Raw genomic sequence first — 24010 nt, 5'->3', positions numbered from 1 at the left:
CCATCTTACTTCTATACACGGAGAGAAACCTGATAGTCTTTTCCATTTTAACACTAAACTGCTTTACAAAACTGATTCCTTGAGTAAGGACATCCAAGGACTAACTTCTTTCGGGTATATCCATACTAACTTTAGATATATAACTTATTATACTAATTCTGCACTCCTTGTATGGGCCGTGTAAGGACTGCTTGTATGGCCTCTTGTGAGTTCAGGGACAGGTGTCGCACCATTAAGACTTGTTTGCTTTTAGTTTTACGACGTCTCTCAGCTGGACAGCAATTATGTGGCAGGACTGCCAGTGCCTTCCTCCGCCCCACCTTTATCCTTATATCCTTTTATTGTTTTACTAGCCCTGGCAGAGCAGCAACAACAACAGCAACAAAACTTTATTAAAAAGCTTCGCCAGCTTCGTGTTCGGTGCGATTGTCATAAACGATTTTTGAATTGTCCATAAAATTGCTGGCCGAGAGAAAGGAAGGAGCGGTGGAAAAGCTCGTAAAGTTTATATGGGGGAGAATGTCCATATTCCCCGAGAACTCAGATCCCAGAACCCAGAACCCAGAACCCAGAAACCATAACCACTTGGCATTTTTCCACCGGACCAGCCGCACAACCAGCACGTTTTGTTCTGTCTGCCTTGTCAACATGACATTTGCCGTGTTGACATTTTTATTGACTTTGGCAGGCAGCAGGCAGTGGGCAAACGGTTTTTGTTCTCGCCCAGCCTGAAAGTTGATTAAGAATGCCAGTCTGGCGATCCCCTTCCCACCTGTGTGTGTGTGTGTGGTCCGCTCGCAGGTGCGTTTATTACGCATACGCCAAGTAGTGCTGCCACTAATTGCCAGTCCTGAAGGCTGCGACGCGGCGACTGTACCGCTCTACGATTGCTAATTTGCTGTTTCAATTTGCCCATTTAGAAAGTTGCATAATGGCGCGAATTGCGTTCGCTTATCTCATGGCCACAGCCGAAGACCAAAGACTAAACCAATTAAAGTTCGGGCGGCACACAGGCCACATTGCCACTCATCGCAGGCGGCAAATATGCTGCTCCAGCATTTGAGCCGATCTTCTTTGTTTCCCTCCTCTGCTAACGGGCAGGAAAATTGTTTCCCGAGCGTGCAAATTTTCACAGCTGCAAACAGCAACAGCAACAGCTACGGCAGCAACTATGCCAGCAATTTGTGTGCTAAGCGGCAACATTGAGGCTGAAGAGCCCCCCGTAACCATCCCATCTTCTCTGGGAGCCAAAGACGCCGCGAACCCTCTTCGCTGGAAAATGGAAACACCAGAAACACCAGGCAGCAGCAGCAGCAGCAGCAACACCACGATCAGGTTTGTGTAAGAACCTCGCTCTCGTAATGGCCGTAAGAGAAATTGCATCATCAATGCAAATTCGGTGAGCTAAAGGCGGGCGATAGGAGAAGTTCCAATTTGTTTTCAGGGTAATTGATTCAAGGCATTATTTTTTATTCGGGCAACCGCCAATTAATTGCGAACTTTGTGGCAAATACATCAAAGTGTAAGAGCTGTTGGAAAACGCGTGTGTTGTTCTGGGTCGCCCACCAGGTAGTGCCTTTCCCCTTATCCCCTTACCCCTTTCTCCATCAATGCCAATACCAATACCATAACCATATATCCGTGGCTGTGTGTGTTCCAAGTCGGGGCCCACGGCATTCATCCGGAGACGTTAGCTGCTTCTGCGGTCGTTGTCTTTGGTCTATGAACTTGTTTTCCCCACTTCGGACTGCCTCCGCCCCCCACCATGGAACCCCTTCGTCTTTCGCCTTTTTAATTGAAGCCGTGTCTTTGGCTGTGTTTTTTGTGCTTTTTTGTGTTGCTTTTTTTTTTGCCTCATGCTTTTTTGTTCCTTGTCGTCTTTGGGTTTCTTCTACGACTTTTTTGATGCTTCGATTTTTATACATTAATGCTGCCTTTATTGCCGGAGTGATTATGCTCAATTTTGTTTTTGACCATAATTACATTTCGTTCTCCTTCGAACGCATCCGTTAGGTTGAGGAGTTTCATCTGGGATTGGAACTTATACTGGGTCTGGGTAAGGGGCTTCTCTTTGCCTCGGTTTTTATGATGATTTGGTAAACAAATTGGCATTGATTGATTTTTATTCCGCGCTATGCAAACACGTCGAGTGAAGGAAATCACGCTTCGAGTGTCGGCAGACCTCGTTGAGGTTGCTATCTAGTGGAGGCCTGCCCCGAAGGTCAGTCGGCGGATGGTTAGATGGGTAGATGGGCTGTTTGCCCAGCTAAGTGAGATTTCCACTCGAGCGAGATGGCCGGAAAACGTGTGATCGGTGCGAGGCATAAATCAAGGCTTATCCATGGACCAGGGACAACAAAACTGCATTCAAACCATAATTATTAATGACACATTCGGATGCTAAAACATGTCGGCATCGAGCCCCACCAGCCAAATCTGATTTGATTTATGGGGCTTGCATCGCAGCAAAACTGTTCACAAATTAACCGTAATAAAGCAAACTTCATAGTTGCTGCTGCAGTTGTTGTTGCTGCTCCTGCCGCTGCCACTGCCGCTGCTGCTGCATGTTGGCTTATTCTGATTTATGGCCAACTGAAATTGGAATCTAATTTCTTGGCCATTAACAAAACCAGCAGCAAAGAAATTGTGTTCGTCTGCCTACGCAGAGATCCCAACTTGGCCAGACCAAAATGGACTCCCAGTTGGCTCTTGGCCAGAAACGAACTAACCAATTCCACGGGGAATTAGTTCCGACTCTAAAAGGCATCCTAGTCAAAGATTGCTTTCGGCAGGAGTAAATCAATCCCGCTATCTATCTTCGCCATTCCAAGCTGTAATTGCTTCATTAGAATGAGTTATGTATTAACAAAGCGATCTGATCGGACGTTAAGTTTTATGGTAAGACTAGGCGAAGGTGTACTTTATGGAATATAAGCAAGGCTTGTATGAGATTTGAACTTAAATGTTGCCTTTTGATATTAAATAACTTGGATTTGATCAACTATTTTGACATTGTTTAAGCTGAGGTTGAAATGAGAAAGTTCTTTGAAGGGCAAATAACATTTTAAGTTCGCTGGAAATTGATTGAGTTGAAATGGTGTTGGCCTTACCAAGCAAATCTCAGTTGGCCATCTTAGACTGCAGGGTATTCAGGGGATCGACTTCTGGCAAGCGATTCTTTTGATTTGGTTCGTTGTTTGACAAAAACTTAGAACGGTAAAATGCACTTTTGCACTAACTGTTCCCGGAGTCGCGTTGACAACCTGGCAACAACCAACCACCAACATCCAACAGGCAACAGGCAACAGTCAACTGGCGACATCAGAGAAAATAATTAGCTGCTAATTGCATTTTATGAGATGCCCTGACAGAGAAATGATGCAGCACATTGCAGGCTGCAACCTGTAGGTTTAATATCTGGAAGATGAGATTGGTAATTCCATCGATTTGTCATCTACCTTGCGACTTATGAAGATGCGGCAGATTAGCGCGGCTAAATTGTTAAGTTTCCGCCTTCTAAGTCCCTTCTAAACAATGATAATTCGCCCCCTCTTATCGCGTTTAGTGGATCGCTGGAAAACCCGCTTGGGGGCAAGTTCAAGAGCTAACGAGGCAGGAATGCAAAGAGTGTTAATGCAGGCGGAATCTTGCCACTCTGCTGCATGTTGCAGGTTGCAAGTTGCTAGTTGCTAGTTGCAGTTTGCTAGTTGCTGCTCGCTAGTTGTCCAGTGGCATGCAGGCAATTTAAATGCAAAAAGTGAAGCTGTCAATAAAAATTACGCGACTGCCTCCCCATTCAAATCCCCCCCCTAACTTCCCTCCTCTGGGCTATTAATTTATTGCCTTGCGTGTCTGTGTGAGTGCGTTAAATGTTTTATTAATTAGTTGGCCATGGCGGGGGGGAATTCCAGCGATTCTCAGCCCCAGGAATTTCCCCGTGTTTTGTCTTGATCTGCCAGTCAAGTGTCAACTTTCGGCTAAACTAATCCCCGCCGAAATCCCTTAAGACCTAGGCACTTGCTTTGACGCACTTCCATGTGTCCGAGTACATATCGCAGAATGGCCTAAACTGATCCGCAGCGAATCGCTTTGATGTGGGCGCAGACAAGTCATGCAGCCAAAAATAACCGATTTCAATTTCAGTCGTTTTGACAGCGGCTTAAATGGCTGGTCGGAAGAGTGGAACTCCAATCCCGAGACACAATTAATATGCGACGCAGTTCTGCTGGCCATAAATGCGTATAAACATGGTCTTATGGCCCGAACACAAAACGCACCCCCCGCCCACCGAGCGCCCGCAACTTTCAGGCAATTAGCATGGCTAAACATGAGCGGAGACGCTTAATGGCCTTGGTTTATTTTCACATTACCCGACCAAGCAGCCGTACCTACTACACTCTCCAGTGAGAAAGACTTTAAGCGAAAATGACGAAAACAAAATCATATTTTATCGCCGTGCATAAATAAATCACAGCGGCTGTTTCGCGGTTGTTGTCGCTGTTGTCTCGCACTTCTCTGGCGCCGTCTAAAAAAAAAAAGAGCTATAAGCCAGTTGGCCAATTGTCTGGGCCAAGTCATGCAAGTTGCCGCCGCCATCAGCGCCGCTTTGGCTGCACTTTGTTATTGCAATTAAGTTGCATCTGCAACACAGCCAGCCTGGCTGCCACGCCTCCAGAGAGCATTTGTCAGGGGCGTAGGCATTCCCAACTTGCAGTCGAGTGCCCCTAATGGCTTTGTTAATTAAAACCAAAATCAATATAAATGGCCAGCGAGAGATTGCAATGGTGTGGACTCTGCTGCTGAGGCAATGTTGAAGATGAGAGGCCATGTGAGGTGTATAGGAACAAGGAGATAACATCATCGATTCACGAGTTATATTGAAAATATGAAATAATATGAAGTTTATTAAAAACTCCCCAAATAAAGTTATTGAGTTCAATTTGTTAAGGTAAGGTGAAGTCGGCTTAAAGGGGATTACTTTTTAAAAGTATTAAACTTTCTATTTGGCCATATTTCTTGGATTACATGGTCTATATTGAAACCTGGATTCAGTTTAAAACCGATCATAATAATTCTAAGATGAAGACGTTCCTGTATCTCCCAAATTTAAGATACCTTCGAGTCTTACTTAAATACCTTTTTCGTGATAAATCTACGATATGAGCAGCACATCGGTTTACGCAACTTTATGCCATCCCTAAAACCAGCATTTCCCTGCAACATATTGCTCCCCGCACCGACCATAAATATTAAGTATGGCCGCTGAGACTCAAAACTGGACGGTAAAAACATATTTTCAGATTTTCCCAAGTAAATTTTTAACCATCAGAATTTTGTTGGGTTTTTTCTTCATTTCGTTTGCCGAAGAAGTCGTAAATGTGTCCCCGCCTGATCCCGCCCCTTGACGCGTAGTTGAGACGCAGGCCGTGGATCTCGGAGTAGCCGGCTTAAGCTCTCGAGATTTATGCGGCACTCGATGGCAGTTAAGATTGAATTGAATGCTTAGACACGAGCTGAACACAAGTTAATTGCCTGGGCAGAATGTGAACAAACCAGAAGCCATTCAGTCGGCCGAGCTGGAGAAATTATTGCAGTGCAATTTTTTAATATCTTCATTAAGCGCTCTGGGGCCCAGGCAATTAAAAGCTCAGGCGAAACCAGATTCGGATTCCGGGGTTTTGCATAGATCTAGGAACTAATGCGAATGTGCTGTGGGACTCCTCTCATCGATGCCAGCCGCTGGGCTTCTGGGCGAAGAATCGAGAATTGAGAATTGAGAATTGAGATTCAAGAACCAAGAATGGTGAATCGCGTGTGGCTACCGGATTGCAGACATATCGGGTTGAAGCCGTGTCAGAGGCACATCAAAACGGCGTCTGTTATTATTATTAATTATGCTTTGATTGCCTTCTGCTGGAGTCGCTTGGAATCGCTGGCGGTTCCTGTTAGCAGGCCGTTTGCCAATGCAGCTCCCGAGCTTGGCTCTGCTCTCTAATTTGCGGTTGCCAAGGTTGATCATCGTCATAGCTATCGCCATCGCCAAGATGAGCTTGGCCAACAGCTAATTGAGTTGTGGCTCTTTCTCCTACTCCGTTTCCCAAGTCGCGAATCGCGAGTTGCGAGTTTCGAGTTCGTTGCCTAAGTCTTTTGTTTACTCCAAAAGCCTGCATACTAAATCAAAGCCCTTAAATGTCCATGGAAATATATGCCAATATTGTTTTTCCAGCTCTACCCCACCCCAGCCCAGATGCGATTCCCATTCCCATTTCCATTCCCTGGCAGAATGAAAAGGAGGAAATGTCATGCGGCTGAGGGAAAACAATCACCGGCCATATTTCATAAGCTGCGTGCCTGCCATCCGCAAAACACAATAACTTAGGCTGAGGGCCCGATATTTGCATGGCATTATGCAAAATCATGACATGAAAGCGGAGCTCGCCAAAGCAGAGCTCTGAAATTGCGCCAGCTCTGTGCCTGCCGTATTCCACCCATGTCTATAGTATATACTATATATCTGCACTGCAACCGATCTGCCAAAAGATCGGGTCCCGTGAGGGACGGACAAAGGCCCCTGGTAAATCACACTTTGGCAGTTGTCGTTTGTGCGCCGCCGGCCCAGAGGCACCGCGTCGTATGCGTAACCCGAGTATGCCCGCGTAAGTGGAGACCCAGAGCCCCGTCGCGGCTGTGAGTGATGCGTACAAGTGCGGGATCTCGGGGCCGAAGGGGATCGCTGTACCAGAGTGCAACGCAGCGCATCGAAACCTGACTGCCGACAGAGGTACAGGCACACTGGGGCAAGGTGGTTTAAATTTTAAGTGCCTGATTTACATATACCTCTATTAAGTATCAAAGATATTTCTCTAAGCTGGAATCTAGCATAAGAATTAATTAAAATCTTTTTATAAGAAATTCCCTTAGAGACTTGGATACTACCTTTCTTGAACTTTTTTTATAATAATAACAACTCCTTGCCACATCAACAAACAAAACCACAGACACCACAAACACATGGTCTTGAGATTTGTCAATCAAAATATCTTTTCCTTGTTCGTCTTTATTCAATTTAAAGGCCTGATTGGCGTTATCAAGCGAGATACGTTATGTTATTTGAGGTTAACTACAAAGTCAGGCCTAACTAGCATTGAGAAATGATATTATGATCTCCTCAGATGGTTTAATTTATAAAACATCACATAGCTCCCTAGAATTTTAAGCATTCTAGAAGTTTCTGAGAACTTTCTCTGATCTGAGTTTCAAGAGGTGTTTACCCACTGTCCCTGGGGTTTCAGTTTCAGGCTGCCAAGACAAGAACAAGTTGCCCGAGTAGCTGATGTTGCTCGTTGCAAGCAGTTTGTTGCGTGTATTTTGCGGTTCGTCTTGGTCGCAGAACACGCAATGTGTGTTCATTGACTCCTGCCTCAGCATCGGCATCGTCATCGGCCTCGTCTTGCGCAACAAGTTGCTGCGGCAGCTCCTCTTAGACTTCTGGCTCCTGGTAATCAATCATTGGGCCAACAGAACTTATGCATTTAAATTGTCAGCGGCAGCGGGCAAAAGCGGCTGCGCAGGGCGGCCAAATTGCATCTGACAAATGGACTGGCTGGAAAGTTACTCACTCATTTGACTCCTGCTGGGCGGCTCCTGTGGCCGCTTCCGGTGCGGCGCTCGTGTCCAGTTCGTTGAAAGTGAAACTGATATCGTGGGCATCCTTAAACGGCTTCATGCTGCGCGGTAAACTCCGTTGCCGCAGGCTCAAGTTCAGAAACTGAAGATCGCCGGCGGTCAGGGGTTGAAGGGGCACTTGTGGTGTTGCAGGTTGCAGGTCCTGGACTTGGCTGCTCCGATTCACCGGTGGTGGTGGGAGTGGCGGAACAGGACGCTGCTGCTTCTGCTTGGGCGGCAGCGCAGGCTTTGGTGCTTCCTGCTCTGGCTGTTCCTCCTCTTGCTCAATGATCTCGAGTACCTGGGCGGTGGCCTCCTGTTCCCCGTAGAACTTGGCCATGTTCTCGGTGGCATCCAGCGAACTATACCTTTTGCCCCTTACCACCAGATCGCCCAGGTGATCGGCGTCGATGCCGAAGAGAAAGGGATCATCGAGGACGGTTACCCTGGCATTCCTCTGGGTCATCTCGCTGGACTCATTAGCCGCAGTTGTGGCGGGCTTGGCTGGCTTCTCTCCGCGAACATGGGCTCGCAGGGATCGCAGGAGTTTCTTGCTGCGACGCGGGGAGGAGGAGAGTGGAAAGAGCGGACGACCCGCCGGCGCCGCTGCTCCCTTCGGAGTCCCCGAGTGATCGCCCAGATCGATGCCATCGTCCGCATCCTCGGCGGCATCTAATTGCCCGGCGATAAGATCGCAGTCCACGGTGTCGTAGTCCCGATCTCGGCCATTGTCGGGGTCCTGATTAGCGTCCGCCAGCCGCTGGGCCGCCGCCTTGCTATAGAGCTGTCGATAATATTTCTGCTGGTCCCCGTACAAAAAGCAGACGCGCCACCATTGTTTGCATGCCAGCAAATTGGCGGTACGTGGCACCATCGCCGGCTCCATGTTGCCAGTGGCCGTTACTGTTGCCTGTCCAGCAGCAGCAGTAGTAGCAGTAGCATCGGCTACCCCTGACCCTCCTCCTCCTGGGCCTATTCCAGCTGACAGGCTGCTCATGTTGCTTATTATTATTGTTCTTGGCCCGTAATTATTTTCAGTTCTCGTTGCCTCTTCTTGTTAGCAATGACATTCTGGCCTTGTAGCTGCTTTTTTGGTGGCTTTTGTTTTTCGGAATATAAATTTGGTTTCCTTTGGAATTTTAATTACTTGTTTGTAGTTTTTTATACACTTTTCTATGAAAATTTATTTGCTTTGCTTTTAGTTTTTAGCTGTCTTTAAGTTTGTTGGTTGTAGGCGGTTAAGATCGTGGTATTCCTGTGGTTAGTTTTAAGTTGTTTAAATTTTGTTTTTAAGTTAAAGATATGATCGAACGTAAGCGATATCTATCAGCCTTCTCTTCGATGCAAGCACTTCCAATTTGGTTTTATTTTAAAATGAATATTTATAAGATTATAATGGCTTTTCCACCGCCCGTTCAATAGCACTCCATTCGATACAGATCCAGATACAGAGCCCGAGGAAAAGTCGACTTTCTCGAATGGAAATGGACACTAGACAAAAGGCCACCATCTTGATCGATTGGCTATAATTTACTTTCGAACAAGATGAAAATCGCCGGGGCATAAATCTAACACTTTCCCCAAACCGCACACGGAAGCCGCCTGCCCAACGAGGGAACTTAATCAAATTTGTGTAGACACTGGAAATTGGCAGCTTGAACCCTTAATAGTGATTGGATGTGAGGTAAATAGCGGAGCGTACACGCTTACCACTGCTAATGGCCAAAAGCGGAGATGATGATGGCAGCCAGTCAGCCAGTCAGCCATTCAGCGAGTCAGCCATTGGAGATTGGACATTGGAAATAAGGAAAAAGGCATAAGGCATAAGGCATCGATGCCATCAGGCTTCGGGCCGATTAGTCACGCCTCTAATAAAGACAGCAGACACGTAGAGGATGCAGGTATCGGTGGAAAACGCGGTGGAAAACAGCGCTGCTAAGTGCGAGCCACTGCAGTTTCCATGGCGGCGATGCCCTTGTCAGATAATAATAACTTCATCTTCATCTTCATCTTCATCATCATCAGTGCTGACTGCTGCAGCTGGCTGAGTGGTAGCCAAATGCCTTAGCAGCAATTGCAGCTTACCATCATCCAGTCATACGAACACGTACCACATGTATCCTGTGTGTGTTTGTCTATCTGTATCTCCAGCTCTATCTCTGCCCCTGCCACTGCCACTAGCTCTGAGTATCTGGGCATCCCGGAGTGCATTAAGCTGCTTTTAGCTTAGTGCTACGCCAGACCGCCTTAATGGAGTCGACAAAAAGCGAGGTCTTGGCTCATATTTATGAGATCAATGCCATGGAAAGGCTGTCAATCAAGAGCGGAGGCAATATTTATCAGATTACCAAAGTCTTCGAGATCAAAGATCACGAGTACAGGCACACAGCTAGAAAAGTCTGTTCAGTATTGACAACTCAATTGGAAGTTAAATGGCCAACGGAACTATTTTCAAATGCTATGACTAACACACGAAAACTGACACAGCTCAGTTTATGATTAACTTTATGGCACTCTTAAGTATCCACTCAAAAGAGCTTTGTTTGAATTCAAAAATTAAAATGTATAGGGATTGTAGTTAACTTTATAGGAATAGATTCATTAACTTATTTGTCAAGTTAAACCTTAAATCAGAAAGAGACCAATAAGAACTTGGAAGTATGCCACTGATAGAGCAGTTATGACAACCAAATAAAGAAGCAATTACAGCTTTTCCCTGGTCATGTATCACCATAAGCAACATAGGTAAACATTCCACAGCCGAAGAGTCAACATCTGGGGGAAAATATTCGAGAACTGCGGCCACATAATTGAATTATAAACAAGAACAATCGCAGTCATAACCGCTTGGATGGAGCAACTGGCTTCCGGCTAGCACAGAAATTGAAGATGATTTCCAACCGCAACATAGTTTGGGGCCGCAGCACGCGATCTCAGGCAGATTTGCAGTTAGACAGCGGGTGTGATTAGAGCCCAATGAGTGGGTAAGTGGGGGAAACCAGTTTTCGAATGGGAAAATGGAAAAATGGGAAAAGCGGCACTTGCGCATGATTCACATGTGCCACAAAGAGCTCTGCTCCGATGCGATTAAAACGCGATCGCACAATAATCATAAGGCAGCAATGGAGCCGGGCGGCCAGCGATGCCCAAACAAAGACTTCCGGCGATCCAAGACAGAAGATGGAAGACTCCCGATCCAAGATGCAACATGCCTCATAGAATGGTGGTGGCGAATGAGGAGTTGGAGATGAAGCTGGAGCTGGAGTTGGCCGCGAGGCACCGTTAGTATTTATTGATGGCGGTTGTTCGACATGTGTAAGTGACGCCATTGATGCTTGTCGCGTAATTTATCCGATGCCAAATTGCCGGCGTTAATATCTGATAATGCCTGACCCAGTGGCAGCGGCTGATTGAAATCTTCGGACTGGGCCAACGGGGCGTATGCTTGCACCTCTTGCGAGGGAAATACAGAAGTTTGCTGCCTTTTGCATTGCCATTATCTGTGATTTTCCATACGACTCTAGTTTAGTTTTGAGTGGCTGGCGGCTCTGTCATCAATCCCCAGTTGGAATTACCCACTTGACCAGGATTTTCCCCCTTCACATGCGGCCTGGTAGCTTTATGGTGCCTTTTATTGCCGGACATTTGTCGGGCTTCAAGTTTTCATGGCCAGCGGCACGGCTGCCAAGCTGCGTGGAAAATGGCAGACAGAGGCAATTAATTTTATGGCTATTTATGCATATTTTTCTCCGAGTGTAATTTACACAAATGCAGGTTAAAAAGTCAATTGCTTTGTCTTGGTTTACTTTCCCGACACTCGCAGTTAGAGCCGTTCACCGCAGCGCTCAACCTTTTGTGTGTTGCGCCCACTTGAGCTGAGTTCCCCGCTCCCTCTCTGCACCTCACATTCATGCCTCCTTTCAACTGAGTGAAATTGTGTTATCAAGCTATCAAGAATCCCATTCAGAATCCAAGAATCCGGCATATCCACGGACTTATCACTGCCTACCTAAGTGGTTTAGAAAGCCGCAGACGTGACAACTCATTCAGCGGCAGCGGCAGCGGCAGCGGCGGCTGCAACTGTAAAATTTCATAATTTATTATGCAGCTGGCACATTTTCCGATATTAACATACGAAAGCCCGCCAGGTAGACAATATAAACAATGAGAAATATGCACTTAATAGCTGGATTCTGGAGAGCTGGATTCTTTCTGGTTCTCGAATGAAGAGTGCCTGCTATTCGGGCGGAGATGTCTCACTCGCTAATGGATTAACTTGTTTGTCTATTTTACGGCCGAACTATAATTTTAGGCCTCTGAAAGCTACGGCTGGGCCAGCCCGTAATAATTACACAGTTTAGGCCCACCAGCCAAACTAGTTTGGGCGAAAGCCAAGCGATCTAATGAGCCATTGTCTGGGCGTCATATTTCATCGGTCAGATAATAATCTCACGCCTGCCTTATCTCCGGAGCGGGGTGTTAAATGGCTTTGTCTCCGCCGAAACTGATTGTCGCCGCTCTGGAATTCCTTCTCGCGTTTTAATTGAGCTTACACTCGAAAAACTCGATCGCAGCTTGCCAGCTGGCAAGTCGCTTGATTTCGCGAGACTCGTGGAGTCGCGGAAAACAAAGTGAAAATGAAAATCGAGCTGGGAACGCCTCCAAAAACCGAAACCTTGTGGGCGGCTGGCAGTTGCCGCTCTAATCTGCGGCGCACTCGTGTTAAATGTCAAATGCAATCAAAAAACGTCGAGCAGAAGGAAACGAGCTGGGTAACGTTCGTGCTCCATTTTCCGGGGAACCCGTTCTTATCGGCCTGGAAGATGGTTGGGAAACTAACGCGGCCTGACAGGATGACAGATCAAATTGGCGTTCGCATCGACGGAACCGATATCTATTTACGACTTCCCGCTCTAAAAGCTCATAACGCGGCCTAATTAATTTAGAGACCGAAATTCGCAGCTTCCCGATGATGAATGGCTGGGAAATAGTTCCTTAATTGCGTCTTTAAATGGACGTGAGACATGTGTTGTATGCAAATGGAGGGACAAAAGACCGAGATTGACATAACGAAGGTTAGGTTGTTGACCCACTCGGACCATTGTTATGCTAACCAAAGTCAAAGCCAAACCAATAACTGTAAAGTGGCCAATCTATTCCGAGGCGGGATTCTTTCGGTGTCTTGGCGGTACTCCCAGAGCGTACGGGCATCTCTTCATGCTCTGGCAATTGTGGTTAGCTGGCTAGCTGGCTGGCTGCGTGAGGAGGAAGAAACTAGCCAACAAATTAACACGCCAGTTAGTTAGTCAGTTAGAGGCGTCGATTGGGGTTAAGCAGCCGTGGCAGCTGGCCCAAAGTGAGGGAGAAAGTTGATGCAGCAGAGCCATAATTGAGCCAACTAGTTGCCGCAACTCGGCCATAAACAACAGTTTTATTTCAGACCGCCGCCGGCCGACGCTACATAATTATGAAGAATTTCTTAATAAAGCCCGGAATCGAAGCCAGCCGCAGTGCGAAAATTGATTTAGTTGGCCCGGCCATAAACAAGCGGAGTGAATTGCAGTGTTCCGTTGGTGCTTTATGGCCATCATGCCACCGCAGCCCGACTATGCTTGCATCTCGGAGGAATGCGCCGCAGAACCACTATCGCTTGCGCTTTAAATTCAAATTGGCATGTCAGGCAATTAGAAATCGCAGATAAATTTCAGCCCGGCAATACGGCAATTCAGCACTCCGGCAACCCACACACACGTGCACTTCGAGCCAAATGTCTCTTGTCAATAAGGTGTTTCCAGCTGGAAACCCATGTCTGAAGCCCACACACACATATTCGTTAAGTTGGCTCAAAAGCAATTGCTAACAAGCCATTGTTGACACATTGCAGGCCATGTAAGTCCGTTTCATTACACTTCTGTGGGTGGCACTAGCTTGGGATCTTCAGATCTGCAGATCTCGAGATTTATATGCTATACCCGCACTATGACTAATTGGATCAAGCCGCGGAGAAAGCCACAGGTAGTGAGCGGTAATCAAATTATTTTCGGGCTTTTGCCGAGTGTCTTTATGGCTAGACAAGTCATGTTTTATGTGCGGAGCAGGTCGTAAGCCTATTTGGTTATGACTTCATTCCGCGATGCTGCAGCAAGTTGGTGAAAGTGCGCGAAGTGCGCCGAACGGCGATTAAAACTTAACGCATCTAAGTAAATCAAGTTGAGCACTTCGGTTGACGTGTAATGAGCATGAGCTTATGAAAGCCATTAAGCCGATGAACCGACGAATATGTACATATTCCCCGGGTTCGTTTCTCAACTCTTTCGTTGGCCAACTACCAACTACCAACAATCCAATAAGCCAAGGAACACACCCACCCTGGCTGGCTAACCGATTCTCGACACTCGATAAGCCCATAAAAATATTGTGTTAGGGCAGTCGACCCGACGCCTGTGCCTCGCATATCAATCGGTCTCGAATTTCATTTGATTTTTAATGTAATTTTATTGTCGCCGGTATCTGTGTCTGTATTTGTATCTGTATCTGTATCTGTATCTGTGGGAGATGTTAGTGTATCCGCGTGTATCCATGTCGGTGCGTTGACAATCTGCAACCGCAAACATGGCTTAAATCGCACCTCACTTAGCCATTTGGCTTATCCCATGCGCTTAGCATAATTGAACGTTCCGCGAGTTGTTGCATAAATTCACTTGGCCCAAAGAAGGAGCACTCTGCCAGTTGAAAAAGGCTTTGCCCTGGAAAGGGATTGCCTTGGATTATTGATTGCACTTCACTGGGTTTTGTCAACTTTCTTGGATTTCTGGAGATTCAGTTAGCACTAAGAGGTGCCGTGTTTTTGTGCACTTTGCACAGATCTGACTGGGAAACGGTAAATGACAGATCTGGCGCAAGATAACGTGGACCGAAACCGAAACCGAATTCAGCAGCGACGGAGAGCCGAGCGGTCGATCGATCAGGCGGATTACTCGACGACTAAGCGCACCTGTGCCATGTGCAAACCGCTCGAATTTGTGTCCAAACAAGACTGAATCGGGTTGGATGCTCAGATAGAACGCATGCAGACTGATCGAACATCTCCAGTTGTGGATCGCTGGGCGGTTGGATACCAGGCTGTGGATCGTGTTCGATGGAGGCTTGATCGAATGGTTTGATTGGTGTTTGAAGTGGAGTAATAGTAATAAACCATATATCTTTAACCAATTATTTTAGTATATTATATTTGAAATCAATACCAACTTTTATTTATTTATAAAATAAGCGAAGGAATCTCTCTGTCTAGCTCTAATAGCTCACAGGTCTCAGCGTCTATACGGAGAGACTGACAGTCAGTCAGAAATGACTAGATTCTAGAATATATGTAGATTCATTTCGGAATGAGGAACGCTTTTTCATGACTTTTCAAAGATTACAAAACACCTCTTTGCCCTGCGAGTAAGGAGCATAAAAACCTTATTTCGAGCTCCATTCAAGTTGCAACCCCAACATCAAACTGGTGATGCCAACTCTAGCGAGCAAAATGTTTGATACTGCCCAGGGTCATAATGTCATCCTGAAAGTATACTTTCTTTCAAGAAAACCTTGACTCATATACTTCATACATGTAGATTTGAATGTAAGATTCATAAATGGTTTGACAAACATTCACTCTTCGATTTTCTTAGGAAATATATTTCAGCAATGTTGTTGATGTTCATTCTGTATAAGTATATTCATTGTATTTTAAGAATATTGAATATCACCGATATTCTTCTTAAGTGATCTCGTTGCTTATTCTACATCGATATTCCCAATAAAGTAGATAATTGTAAAAGGTGAATTATGAGGTGTAAGAATGGAAAAGTTCTGATTCTAACCATCAACGTAAGGTGGCGCTATCTGGAGTGTGTTTATCAATTCTCTTTTTTAAATCAATGATTTAAATTATAAAAGTTAATACTGAGTGTCTGTATTTCATGAGAAAAGGAATTCTCACTCCTTTAAAATCAATTCAACTACCAATCCCTGTAAACCAAGCCAATTTTTAGTAAAGAAACTTGGTCATTTGACAACCATTACATTTTCTCAAAAAGTGATTTAAAGTGATATTCATATATATGATATAATTCCGTAAACTACAGCGCGATATTGGTCAAAATTCCAAACATAATGTGTCTATGCCCAAATACTAATTTAGTTTTTTCAATAAGGCTACCGTGAAATAGGCTTTACCCTACGATGGCTGAGTGATTAAAGAGCGACTTTAATAAATTACGTCTGCCCTAAGACATAACATAAGCCACATTAAAAGCAAGCTGATATTAAGGGAATTTAGATTGAGGCTAACCTATTTCGAGTCTGCTGCTCTAAAAACATAAAACATTTCCCAACCATCAAACTTCCTAAATAATAAACTGGCTATAAAACGAGAAAAAGTGCGATGTCAACCGAGTTGGCCGTGTGACGTGCTCAAGGTTAATTTGCTGCTGACCATGTTAGTTGGTCACCATGGCTGCCAACTGGAGATCATTAGGCCGCGCATTAGTACCAACCCAACGCGGTCTGTGGGCTAATTAGACGGCGAGTGTGAACGGAAACACTGCGTTTCTGTTTCTGCCTGCCGCTTTTTGTTGCACATCTCGGAATGCCTCATGATGCATGATTTATGGGATTTTGAATTGTGGACCGACGGCGTGTGAAGCTCCCGAGGTGGCGGTCATCAAAGACTTACCCACAAATGCGTTTACTCATGCTGGACTGTTCACTTGTCTTACCTGAAACGAAAATGGAAATCGCGGGTGATTAGTTAAAGTCTAATAAGGGTCCAAGTGGACATGTTCTATGGGAATAGGAGTTAGGATTAGGGTTAGTGTTGATGCTATCAGAAAATCAATTTGGCTAATTGCAAGCATAATGGCCTCGTTCGACGCCACATTTCATCAGACACCGCCGAAATGGGAACGTCAAAAGAGCAGCCCGAGCGAATGTGCAGACAACTTTTTGACACGCCAACTCTGGGAAGGAATGGGCAGGAAGTTGCGGGGGGCGGGACATGGCTCGTTTATTAGTGGAATCGAATAACCCCCAAAGTGTCATCAAATCAATGCAAAACTAGCTCAAATCGAAGTCAGCTACGAAACTTTTCCGGCCAACATTTGCGCGCCATTAAGCATGATGGGGGTTGCGAGGTGTGGGCCTCCGAGTCCTCCTTCTGCCAAATGGGCAATTTTGTTGGCCCATAAAGGGCCATCGTAATGGGAAAAGTTAGCGCCACATCAGGGGCACAGGTGTGTCCCCAGGCAGGCAAATAGTATCCCTCACCCCCAGAGCTAATAGATTTCCAAATCAATAGACCAGGCCCTGGGGACTTATCCGCCTTTCTTAGTGAGACTTTTCCAACTTCTTACTGCTTTTCGGACACATTAAATTTAGACTATAACTATCTAGCCAAACTGCACACATTAAGTTCAATGTTCTTGGACTGGTTCAAGTGTTCCGAGTGCTCTCGATAACGGAGACCACATTTTCGGCCATGTCACACAGGTGCGAGTAGGTCTGCATGTAGAGGCTATCCCTGTAGGATTTCCGCGATCGCAGCTTTTTCAGGAGATAGAGGACGAGGTTTTCCTTACGCAGCTGCCGCATCCAGGGCTTTGGCTCGGATGCTTCATCTTCGTAATAGACCTCCTCCAACTCGATCTCCTTGTCCTGCAGTTTCGCTTGGTAACGATTGATCTCCAGCCTGAGGCCACTCAGCTCCATTGAGCCCATCATCTCCTCCCACTCCTGGATGCCATTGCAGATACATCCGCGAACATAGATGAACATGGATCGAATCCTCTGATCACTACGACCAAAGTGGGTGAGCGAGCCTTTGCCACCACCTTGCTTCAGCTCCTCTTGGACTTCGATCAGCTTTTCGTAGTACAGCCGCCTTTGATTGGAGTCCGAAAGTCGAAGAATCGCCTCGAGAATTGTCTCCAGTCGCAGATCCCAAGAGGGCTCTCTAGGCTTCTTCAAATCTAGGTATAGCGCCTTCAGAGTTTCCAGATCATCAAACCGTTCGCACTTGTAGCCGGGATTCTCGGCATTGAACACCTCCCGCTCGTCGAGCACTCGTTCATAGGGACACACCACTTCGTCAGGCTGCAAAAGGGGAACTATAGATGCCTGGATCCTGACCACTTTATCGGCCATTAGCTTCTTGGACCGGTTCGTAATCAATTCCTTATGGCGCCTTAGCTTGTTCGTGTACTCCGGTGCGGGAACACAGCGTCCGGTCAGTCGTGCCAAGAAGACACCCCGTACCGAGCCGATTACATTGGGGAAGATGCGGAGTTCATAGCGCTGCTTCAACAGGTTACAGCTAGTTGGATGGAACAGCACACGGCAGACCTGTTCCTCACCCGGGAACACGGTGAAGTTGGCGTGCGACATCAGGAAGTTCTGGCAATGGTTGGCACACTTGCCGGAACGCTTGCAATCAATGGCCCACTCGCAGGTGAGCACCTGGCTGCCTACGTTCTCCACGCGGGCCACTTCCTTAAGCTCGTTCTGGTACGGATGGCACTGGAAGACGACGTTTGCAATCTCCGGCAAAATAACTCGTTTCCCAGAGTTAAAGTACAGCACACCGTTGATCTTCACGGCTGCACGTGGCTTCCATTGTTCCTGGGCTGGCACTGGCTCTTGGGGCAGCTCGACCTTTATCTCCTCATCCGGAATGATCTCCGATGAGCCACTCACGCTGAAAATAGACTTGCAGGACATCCGTTCGATATTACTGGAATTGTTCTGGCTGAGCTTTTCCTTAACGTGGCCGCCCACCACCTCCAGCTTGCTCACACTTGGGAAAAACGGCAGAACTCGTTTAATGTCGTCGCTCTTCTTTTCAATTCGCTTCTCCAGCTGGAGTGACTTTATCCACTGGCTGGGCTTCTCTGGCGGTGGGTGCGCCGTGCCGAGAATCTCCTGCTTGGTGGTGTCGGTCAGGCCGATGATCTCCACCGCAACGTGCCCGCACTGTTCGGCCTGCGGCAGCGTCTCATGGAGTTCTGGCAGAAGTCGGCACTGCGAGTCTAGCTGGGCAGTCAGAACACCGGGCTTCTTCCGAGATAAAGCCGTGGGATTCATGCGACCGGCAAAGTCAAGGAGCCGCTGTACGGTACCTCGATCCCTGGGAGCTACCGTGCTGCCCACGTTAATAAGCATCTCGTCGGGACGGCGGCCAAGCTTCCGCTGGATCTTCGCCTGAACAGAGGCCCGTTTCTGTAGCGTAGTGTACCACAGCTTCAGGCGCGGATCCATGCTCAGAGATTCCTTTATATCCTCGTCCAACGAACACTCCGACTCCGATACCGTGGCGATGCCCATCTTCTTGTCGAAAATGTCACCGAGAATATCGTACACTATCTGCTCGCCCTGCTGGAGTGTAACGTCCTTCAGATTTTTGAGATTACCGAACTGAATCCCCGTGGCTTCCGACTTCATATCAAACTCGTTCCCCCGCGACCCTGGAGTCTTAAAGGACTCTGTGGTTCTGAGGAAGGACTGCATCCAAGAGCGGTGGCGCGAACCAGGCAAAGCCCCTGATGCCCGTTCCATTTTTATTGAGCTTTTCTGGTTTTTTAAGTGTTTCATTTTAGTTTTTGTTACTATTTTAGTGTAAAGTACGTATCCTGCTAGGGGTGTTGGGTGACAACTAGATCAGAGATGTGCTCTCGATCATCGAGACGATGTCCTCGGCTGCAATGCAGATAAGTCCGTATAGCTGGATATAGATCGCGTCCGTAAAGTACTTGGAGCTGTGCAAGTCCTTCACCTCCTGCTGACTGCCTTGATTTTCCCACTTGGCGATCCTTTCCCCAAGAAGTTGCACCTTCTCTTCCCATTCTTCCAATCGACTCGCTAGTATTCCACGTACGTACACCTCTTTGGTGTGATCGCGCTCGCTCAACCTTTCGGGTGAGTCCCCCTTGTCAAGTGGTAATGCCGAAGTACTTCTTAGGCCGTCGAGCAGCTTGGTCAATTCCGAAAGGTGGCGAATGCGCTGCCGAGTGTCCTGGCCATTACACACCATGTGGATCAGCGTGTGCACACCGAAGTCCCAGCGAAATGAAGGGCTGGTCCTCAAGTGCCTGTAGAAGGCAAAGAGTCGTTCCATATCGTCGTGGGTTCGGCACTGAAAGCTTCTGTTGCGCCGGTTGAAAATCTCGCGGTCCTCCAGCTCCCGTTCGTATGGACATTGGAGCGAAATATGCTGCTCTAGTTCAGTTCGAGGCTCATTAGGCATAACCGGGAGTTTCTCCATTCTCAAGCGGTCCAGATACTCCTTGGGCGGGGTACAGCGGCCGTTAAGGTTCAACGTGAACGCAGAAGGACGGCAGAAGAAGATCCGTGGCCTGGTCAGCAGCTGCCAGCGCTGCTTTACAATGGCCACGCAGCGCGGCTGATACAGGACCGTAATGTCCCGGAACTCCCCCGGGAGGAGCGCAAAGGGGCGAACATCGAATACGAAGTCTTCGGGATCGGCTTCCATGAGAGTGTCGTTGTTCGAGAAGAAGTTCACCTCCCTCCAATTGAATCTCAGCTCCTGGTTTCCGATGTTTTCGATGCGAACGATGGTGCGCAGGTGTCGCTGGAAGGGATGGCTAGTGAACATCCGGTCCATAGCTGGCGAAAGCTCCGGAGCATGTGGTAAGTAGTTGATTCCATTGATACGGACGCCAGGTCCGTTCGCTGGTTGTGTGGAATGTGCGACCTCTCCGAAGCTTAAACTCAGCTTAGAAATTCTCGCTCTCGGGACAGAAAAGCGAGCCTCCTGGCAGTCCTTGCTCTTCCTGCCAACCACCTCAAGATTACAGATTTTGTGCTTGGACTCTCTAAATAATTCCTGATCATCTTTCTGAGGTTTGTCCCCATCTTGAAGTTCACTAGCGCAATGGATGGATAGTCCCACAACCTCCACTAAGCCCTTGTCCGAACGACTCCCTGCCTTCCCCTGATGATTAAGGATCATCTGTTCTGGAGTCCGGCCCAATTGCCTCCGCAGTCTCTCTTGCAACTCCCGCCGCTGAGCAAGCATGTTCTTCCAGTAATCCAGGCGACGGTCCACTTTGCTCTTGCACTTTTCGCGGGGCAAACTTGAGCAGGATGATGCATAGGAGGATGACTCTTCGTGAAGTCCTCGCTCTGGGTACTTGCGGAATATGTTTTTTATAAGGTCATTGGCCAAGTCGTCCGGGTGAAAGCTGCCCTCAGAGTTATCCTCTGTAATCAGCAGATTCGCTTTGCTTGAGTACATTTTTTATTTTATTTTATTTATTTTCGAGGTGTAAAGGTTGTCAATCTCCGTGTGTTTTGACATAAAGGTCAACTCCAAGTCACTTAAGATGGAGTGAAACTGAAAGTCTGAATAAGGCGATTAACTATTTCGGGCTTATGAATGGATCCGCAAATAGTTGAAAGCATTCACCGGAATCTTTAGTTGGTTAATTGAGAAAGATACTTAAACTAGTCAGAAGGGTAGCCTATGCTTAGTTAGCCTCGTTTCTATACAACGATAGATTGTTTCACAAAACATTTCCTTTAGAATTGATAGCAAACTTTCACACTTTTTCCTCCCAAAATGAAAACATTCTATACTAAAATCCCTATCCCACTGAAACTGGCACTGCATTTCCACACTTTGATAGGTTGATCTTTCAATTTACAAACTAAACTTAATTTAATTCGAAAACAAATGATTTTTACAGGCATATCTGAAGGAGAAGTAATAGCTATCCTCTGAACTTCTCCGGAACTAGGTTGGCACCACTTCCGTGCTCTCGATGACGGACACAATGTCCTCGGACATGTTGCACAGATGTGAGTACGTTTGGATGTACAAAGAGTCTCGGAAGTACTTTGACTTGTACAGCTTGCGCATTACCGCCACTCGGATCTTTTCCTCGTCGAACTCCTCTTCGCCCAGAATTTCCATTAGTTTCTCCATGTCGATGGGCGTTATTGGACTTGGTTGCTCTTGCCTCTCACCGTCCTCTTCTTCTTCCCCTTCTTCGTGATCGTCCAGAAGGTTTTGGTAGTACCGCTGTAGCTCCGGCTTGAAGAACGAGTCCTGCACGTTGAACATAAGGTCCTCCCACTCGGCGATCCCATTGCAGATCACGCCACGCACATATATGAATCGCGAGCGCTGTTTCTGCTCATCTCGCTGGGTAGACGTGCTCAGAGGCGATGCTCCACCCACAAGAGGAGAAAGCAGGCTGTTGAATTCGGCAAAGATCTTTTCCCGCTCCAGCACACCCTCCACCCGCAGAATGTAATCCTTGATCGTGGAGAGGCGCAGATCCCAAAGGGGCTCCCTCGGCTTTTTCAAAGTCTTGTGGAAATCGCGGAGCACTTCCAGGTCATCGAAACGGGCACAGTTATACCCCGGATTCAAGGTGTTAAAGGCTTCCCTATCGTCCAGGGGTCGATCGTAAGGACAGCATGCCGGCGGAGGCACCACCAACGGAGCCAGTGCACCCAAATGTGTGGTCAACTTGTCCATGACCACGGCATCTGACTTGCAGATGCAGGCGCACTGGCACTCCAGTAGCTTGGCCAAGTAATCCGCCGGCGGCGAGCAGCGTCCGTGTAAACGGAGCAGCAGCGATTCCTGGCGGCCACAGAAGATTCGCGGCTCCACATGAAGCAGCCACAACTCCATGGTCATAGCCACCTTCCGCGGCTGGTACAGCACCGCCACATTCCGGGTCTCGCCGTATGATAGCCGGAAGCCCTCAAGATCGAAATGGAACTCGTTGTCCCGGGCCAGCAACAGAGATCCCCGGTTGTAGTAGTAAGTGCTCTGTTTCCAGGTAAAGGAGAGTGTCTGTTGGCCGATGTTGGTCAGTTTTAGGACGAGCTTGAGTCGGCGCTGGTAAGGATCGCACTTGAACCGGCTGACCACCTCGAAGCAGTCCTTGATCCCGCCGTTGGCTGTCTCGCCCGGAATGTAGTCCACTCCGTTAACCCGCAGCCCCACATCCGGAATGGCAGGCGGTTGATCCTCAGTCGATTTCTCCTCCGTTTCACCACATGACTCGCAGGTACACTCCTCGGAGCAGATTTCTGGACTTTCGCTGTTGGTCACAGTGTGCATGGATTCCACACTGACCAGGACTGGCTTCGGTGGGTTTTCAAGCTTGCTGATGGCCGTGCCCTTAACCTGCAGAGCCTCTATGTCGGGAAAGAAGGGCACCACGTTTTGAATCTCTGGAAAGCGCTGCTCCAGACGTTCGTCCAGGAACTCCGACTGCAGCCAACCGGGAGGAGGCTTCTGCTCTAAGGCCTCCTGGCCCAGCAGTTCCCACTTGCTGACCCCGGGCAAGCCAATGATCTCCACATCCTTGTAGCCGACTCTCTCGGCCTTCGGTAGCGTAGATTCTGGGCCTCGAATCACTTGGCATGTGCAAGGATCCTGGATGTCGCCCAGCTTGGAAACCGGCGCGGCCATCAAATGCTCGCACTCCATGCGATCCGCGTAGTCCAACACCCGCTTCACCGTCTGCCCATCGCGATTGTCCAGCGTGGAACGTCGGTTAAAGAGCACCTCGCTGGCCAGCTTTCCCGTCTCCTGCTGGACACGTTGCTGCATCTGCCTACGTTGATGCAGGACCTCCTTCCAGTACCGAAGGCGTTTGTCCACATGCGGTTCTTGCTCCTCACGTGGCCAAGGCATCTCAGCCATGCGGCAAGAGGAGGAGGTTTCCGGGAAGTCTCCGCGTCTCTCCTTGAAAATCTCAGCTAGGATATCCTCCACCATGCGCTCCGTGTACTTGGACATTGACGAGGAGCCATTCAGCTGATCCTGAGCATTCGCGCGGGTTGTTGGCTTGGACAAGGATGACGGTAGGGACAACAGGTTGGCCATAGTGATTTTCGAGGTGGTGTCGGAATCCCTGGTTTTGCGGGTCATCGTGGAGTTCGTTTGCGTTAAATCCTGACTATCCATCTTCGAGCTGTGATTAGTATTCCGTATGTTAACTTCAAATGTTGTAGGAAAAATATAAAGAACTTTGGCAACGGTGTTCCCTGACTCATATAGATATGTAGGCATATGGAAGCCATCACCTCCAAGCCATCTATTCTAAGCTATATTTCAAGTTCTATTAAAACTAATCTTCCAGGCGTAGTAAGAACGCCTTTCATGGCATTTTTAGGATGTGGATTGATTCCATAAAAGAGCTGGGATGAGGATTTACTCCCGAACCTTCAGCTTAGAGACCACTATGATATTGTAACTTTCTTAACAGTTAATCAATCATTAGGCTTAGAGAGATCTCATAAATAACCAAATATTTAGGATACCTGA

General features: G+C 47.5%; 4 protein-coding genes across 6 annotated transcripts in view; all 4 read right to left on the bottom strand.

The window, feature by feature from the left end:
* LOC108112641 (protein prickle) overlaps positions 1-24010 on the bottom strand; it is a 62582-nt gene that overhangs the window by 9444 nt on the left and 29128 nt on the right. The window contains exons 1-2 of one of the 3 annotated variants that reach the window (XM_017222755.1): positions 14294-14682; positions 7620-8920 (exon numbers count right to left, since the gene is read on the bottom strand). The exons of the other annotated variants lie outside the window; for them this stretch is intronic. Coding sequence (XP_017078244.1) covers positions 7620-8662 — 1043 coding nt within the window. The 5' untranslated portion in view covers positions 8663-8920; positions 14294-14682. Of the gene's footprint in view, positions 1-7619; positions 8921-14293; positions 14683-24010 lie in introns of those variants that run through there. 3 annotated transcript variants of the gene reach the window in all.
* Positions 17035-19293, bottom strand: LOC108112643. Its single transcript, XM_017222759.2, has one exon. The coding sequence runs from the start codon at positions 19291-19293 to the stop codon at positions 17140-17142; it is 2154 nt and encodes a 717-aa protein (XP_017078248.1). The 3' UTR covers positions 17035-17139.
* LOC108112645 lies at positions 19352-21038 on the bottom strand. The gene has a single exon (XM_017222761.2). The coding sequence runs from the start codon at positions 20954-20956 to the stop codon at positions 19355-19357; it is 1602 nt and encodes a 533-aa protein (XP_017078250.1). The 5' UTR covers positions 20957-21038; the 3' UTR covers positions 19352-19354.
* Positions 21361-23948, bottom strand: LOC108112642. The gene has a single exon (XM_017222758.1). It carries the CDS (start codon positions 23753-23755, stop codon positions 21455-21457), a length of 2301 nt encoding a protein of 766 aa, XP_017078247.1. The 5' UTR covers positions 23756-23948; the 3' UTR covers positions 21361-21454.

Source organism: Drosophila eugracilis, unplaced genomic scaffold, assembly GCF_018153835.1.
Source record: "Drosophila eugracilis isolate 14026-0451.02 unplaced genomic scaffold, ASM1815383v1 contig_90, whole genome shotgun sequence".
In the NCBI taxonomy this organism is placed as follows: Eukaryota; Metazoa; Arthropoda; class Insecta; order Diptera; family Drosophilidae; genus Drosophila; species Drosophila eugracilis.
The sequence above is the reverse complement of the archived record's forward strand: the minus strand, read 5'-3'. Positions and strand labels throughout refer to the sequence as shown.

What these genes read in the sequence shown, in the direction of transcription:
- LOC108112643 (XM_017222759.2), bottom strand. Translation starts at nt 19,293, where the DNA reads ATGAAACACTTAAAAAACCAGAAAAGCTCAATAAAAATGGAACGGGCA.
- LOC108112645 (XM_017222761.2), bottom strand. Translation starts at nt 20,956, where the DNA reads ATGTACTCAAGCAAAGCGAATCTGCTGATTACAGAGGATAACTCTGAG.
- LOC108112642 (XM_017222758.1), bottom strand. Translation starts at nt 23,755, where the DNA reads ATGCCTACATATCTATATGAGTCAGGGAACACCGTTGCCAAAGTTCTT.